At 44.1% G+C, this 4,769-nt stretch overlaps 1 protein-coding gene across 1 annotated transcript; it reads left to right on the plus strand.

Moving 5' to 3' along the window:
• The first annotated feature begins 3,177 nt into the window (after positions 1–3,177).
• On the plus strand, positions 3,178–4,539 carry LOC110903422 (F-box protein At1g47340). The gene has a single exon (XM_022149381.2). It carries the CDS (start codon positions 3,264–3,266, stop codon positions 4,500–4,502), a length of 1,239 nt encoding a protein of 412 aa, XP_022005073.1. The 5' UTR covers positions 3,178–3,263; the 3' UTR covers positions 4,503–4,539.
• Positions 4,540–4,769: the final 230 nt, after the last annotated feature.

The raw sequence follows: 4,769 nt of genomic DNA on the forward strand, positions 1-4,769 counted from the left end.
CGCTTATAACTTTCTTGACGATGAAAACTTATCCACGGTTGCATCACAATGGTTCGCGACCTCCACTGCTCAACCAAATCCTGGTTCATTTACTACCTCTCCACCCATGGCCCAACAATCCAGCCCGTTCACATCATTTGCCCCACCACCTACGACCCAAATCTCTAACCCACTACCAATCCCTCAACCACCCATGGCCCAACAATCTTCCTCCCCTACCCACCTTTTCACGGACACAACCTCACCCACTCCCTCTAGCCCACACATGGTCCAACAATCTCCTATCCAACATAATACCATACCATCTCCAACCTCCAGTACTCTTCCTACACACCACTACTTCCGCTCATATCTCTCATGTCCCTGCCACTTATCTTAAAGCCATTTCTGATCCTAATTGGTTAAGCGCCATGCAAAACGAATTTAGTGCTTTGCAGGCTAATGGTACTTGGGAATTGGTTCCGCGACCCATGGATAGCCCGATTATACGATGCATGTGGCTATTTCGTCACAAGTTTAAATCCGATGGATCTTTGGAAAGATACAAAGCAAGACTAGTGGTGAACGGGAAATCTCAAACCGTTGGGGTTGATTGCTATGAAACGTTTAGTCCGGTAGTAAAACCGGCTACCATTCGCACAGTGCTATCCCTTGCGGTTTCACAAAAGTGGCCAATCCACCAACTCGACGTTAAAAATGCTTTTTTGCACGGTGATTTAAAGGAAACAGTTTACATGTACCAGCCTCCCGGATTTGTGGATCAACACTACCCGAACATGGTATGTAAACTCAAAAAGTCTCTATACGGGTTGAGACAAGCCCCACGGGCATGGTACAATTGGTTCTCAACATTTATTATTTCGAAAGGTTTCAAAAGCAGTACATGTGATTCATCCCTCTTCGTGTATCGAGGCACGCATCATACCGCTTATCTTCTACTTTATGTGGACGACATCGTAATCACGGCATCGGATAACAAGTTCTTGCAAACCATCATCGGCACACTCTCACGAGAGTTCGCCATGACAGACCTTGGTAGCTTACACTATTTCTTGGGTATTAATGCAGCCCGCAACACACAAGGTCTTTTTCTCTCACAAGCACAATATGCAAAAGAGATTTTACAAAGAGCATCCATGTCAACGTGCAAACCATGTTCCACTCCAGTTGATACAACCTCCAAACTAAGTGCTACAGATGGTGATCTTCTTTAAGATGGAACTCTTTACCGTAGCCTCGCCGGGGCACTGCAATATCTAACGTTCACCCGGCCTGACATCACGTATGCGGTACAACAGGTATGTTTGTTTATGCATGCTCCACGTGAGCCACACTTTGCGTTTATGAAACGCATCCTCCGATACATTCAGGGCACGCTTGACTACGGTCTTCAGTTACATTCATCCTCCGGTCTATCTCTCACGGCTTATTCAGATGCGGACTGGGGAGGGTGCCCAGACTCACGCAGATCCACGTCAGGCTACTGTGTATACCTAGGAAATAACTTGATTTCGTGGTCATCCAAACGGCAATCCACCATATCTCGGTCCAGTGCTGAAGCTGAGTACAAGGGTGTCGCAAATGCTGTCGCTGAGACCAGTTGGATAAGAAATTTATTGTATGAGTTGCATGTTCCGGTTACAAAGGCAACCATAGTCTATTGTGATAATGTCTCGGCAGTGTACCTGACTGAAAACCCAGTTCAACATCAACGAACTAAACATGTTGAGATAGATATTCACTTTGTTCGTGAGAAGGTTCGTATGGGACATGTCCGGGTTCTTCACGTTCCGTCGTCATTCCAGTACGCCGATATCTTTACCAAAGGCCTCTCGCGCCAATTGTTTCAAAATTTCAGATCCAGTTTGAGCGTCAGATCCCCACCCGCTCCAACTGTGGGGGGCTATTAGAGTATATATTATCTTTATTATCATTATCACATAATATTGTATTTCCTTTTGTATTTTAGGAATGCTCCATCAGTGGCTACATTATAGGCTTTAGTTAAGCCACTTTGGGTATATATTGTACCATCGAGATACTGTGAATGATACACACAAATTCCTCTAAATTACAAGTCTCTTTACTGTCGTTGTCACCACCCGCCACCAACCTCCACCGACCACCACCACCGTCCTCAGCCGCCACCCCGACCACTACTACCACCCTCCGCCGGCCACCACCACTATCCTCCGCGGCCACCTCCTGCTAGTGTCGACGACCACCAACACCCACCGTCGTCGTCGCCACCACCCGCAACCATCAACCACCGCCACCCCGACCACTACCGCCACCCTCCGCCGACCACCACCATCCTCCGCGGCCACCACCGGCTACCGTCGACCACTACCGCCCACCGTCGTTGCCACCACCATCGCCGCCACTGCCACCGCAGACCACCGCCAACCCCGACCATCGTCGCCGCCACCGCTAACAACCGCCACCCACCGACCACCGCCACCCACCACCGCTACCACCGACCGCCACCCACCACCGCTACCACCGACCGCCACCCACCACCGCTACCACCGACCACTGCCACCCATCGATGCCACCGCCACTAGCCGCCACCGATCACCGCCACCACCCATCGCCGATTTAATTCATTCATCTTTTCTTATCTACCAAACAACACAAGGTAATGATTTATTCCTTTCCTGCATGGTAACCAAACAAGACTATGAAATGTAATGATCCATTTCATTCCTTTATCCATTCCATTACCTCGTTCATTCCATTCCCTCATCTATTCCATTACGCCATACCAAACAGACCCTAACATTCACTACAATGGATTAGGATCAAATACAAAGACTTCTAAAAATAAGAAGTGTACAAAGGTTACAAAGTCTTGGACACTTGTCATTCTATAAAGCCTACAAGATCAAAATTATCCTACAAGAACATTTTATAAAATTACCCGACAAGATCAAAGTTACTGGTAAATTATTACGAAAATGTCACCGCGTTTTTTTACATTTTCACCGTATTCCTACTTTTATATGATAAGGATATTTGTATTTTATGTTTTGTATTTTTTATTTCCCAAATCAACAACTTATATAAAAAAATGAATCAACCTTAAAGTTTATGATTTTAAATGTTAAAAAAATGAACTGATTTATACTCTTTAAAAGAAAAGAAAAAAAAAAACTCTATATACCACTAAGATCTTGAAGGCTACGGTCTGTAATTAAGCAAAGTAGCAAACCCTAAACAATAAAAAAAGCGTCTTGATCGAATCCGCCTTCAAATCTACAATCATGGTGGCTAAGTTGCCTTCGGAAAACATGCACAGTATCTTGTCAACCCTAAACTCTAAAAAGCCTTTTCAATCAGCCTTCAAATCTATAACCATGGCCGAGTTACCTTCGGAAATCAGGTACGATATCTTGTCAAGAATACCGGTGAAATCGCTGGTTCATTGCCGGTGTGTAAGCAAGCAATGGCGCAACTATATCAACGATCCTTACTTTGAAACCATGTATGCCAAACGAGCGGCAGTGATCAACGATCCAACGATCATTATGTTTCGTCAAAACCCATCTAATGTTCCCAACTCACCATGCACACTCAGTTTCTTGGAATATAAAGAAGAAGCAGGAACAGGTAGTTGTGCCCTAAAGTTGAACAAGAAGCCACCCTCTATGGAGTTTATGTGTAAAACATCGAATGACAGACATCCTAGGTTCATAGTTCTAGGTTCTTGCTATGGTTTCCTCTATTCGTCACAACGCCACAGTAATGACGCCAGTACTTTTGTTGTGATCAATCCTATAAGGAGAGAATGTTATGAACTGCCACCCATCAACACACCATTGCGATTCGACAGCGGGCTTGGGTTTGATGAATCTACCAACAGTTTCAAGATGGTGTGTGTCATGGCAAACTTGCATCCGGACAAGGAGGGTCTATGCACTATGGTGCATGTCTTGGGCACAGGCTCGTGGCGAGAGATACCCCAAGTCCCATCTCATCCAATATGCGGCGAAGGGGTGTTCGCTAATGGATGTATGCATTGGTTGACTAGTAGGAATGTTTACTGCCCAATAATAAGATTTGACATGAAAACCGAGGAATTTGGGGTGATTAAGCCTCCTAGAGAAGGACCTCTTGGAAGTTATGTGCATTTGGTTGACTTACATGGTGAAGTTGGATTTGTGTATATCGCTATTAACTATAGCGTGGAGGTGTGGGTATTGAAGGAAAGAGGATGGGTTATGCATTGTGGGTTCGACCAGAAACCACATCTAGGTTGCGGATATTGTAGTCGCGGATTAATGGTCTTAGGTTTCTGGAACGAAAATGGGGACATATTAATGACAAGTTATCAGGGACATCAAAAGTTGCTTGTTTACAACTTAAAAAGTGACAGTTTGTATGAATCAGAATGCATTGGTTTTGAACGAGTAGGTCCTGTAAAAGATATTCGGGTGTATCAAAGCACCTTGTTTTCCACCCGCTTATTCGATCAAACCGAAGGAAAAGAAGTAACCCAATGAAAAAATGTTAGTGTTTTGCTAGGTATAGTAAGTTTGGTACGATAGCTTTTTTTTATCCATATTTGGTTTATCTTTTTGCAAATTTGTGCTTTCTTTCTATCATGACTTATTTAGACCAAGCTATTCAGAATTCCTTGTGATTAGCTTGAACTGTCACAATTTTCTAGTTCTACATTTCCTAAATCATCTAAAATTAAGAGTTTAAAAATTGGCTTCTTTTACTCGTTTGATATTGAGTCCAATGTTTTAAAAATCGGTTTTTAAATC

The sequence above is a fragment of the Helianthus annuus genome, chromosome 13 (assembly GCF_002127325.2).
Source record: "Helianthus annuus cultivar XRQ/B chromosome 13, HanXRQr2.0-SUNRISE, whole genome shotgun sequence".
NCBI lineage: Eukaryota > Viridiplantae > Streptophyta > Magnoliopsida > Asterales > Asteraceae > Helianthus > Helianthus annuus.

What these genes read in the sequence shown, in the direction of transcription:
- LOC110903422 (XM_022149381.2), top strand. Translation starts at nt 3,264, where the DNA reads ATGGTGGCTAAGTTGCCTTCGGAAAACATGCACAGTATCTTGTCAACC.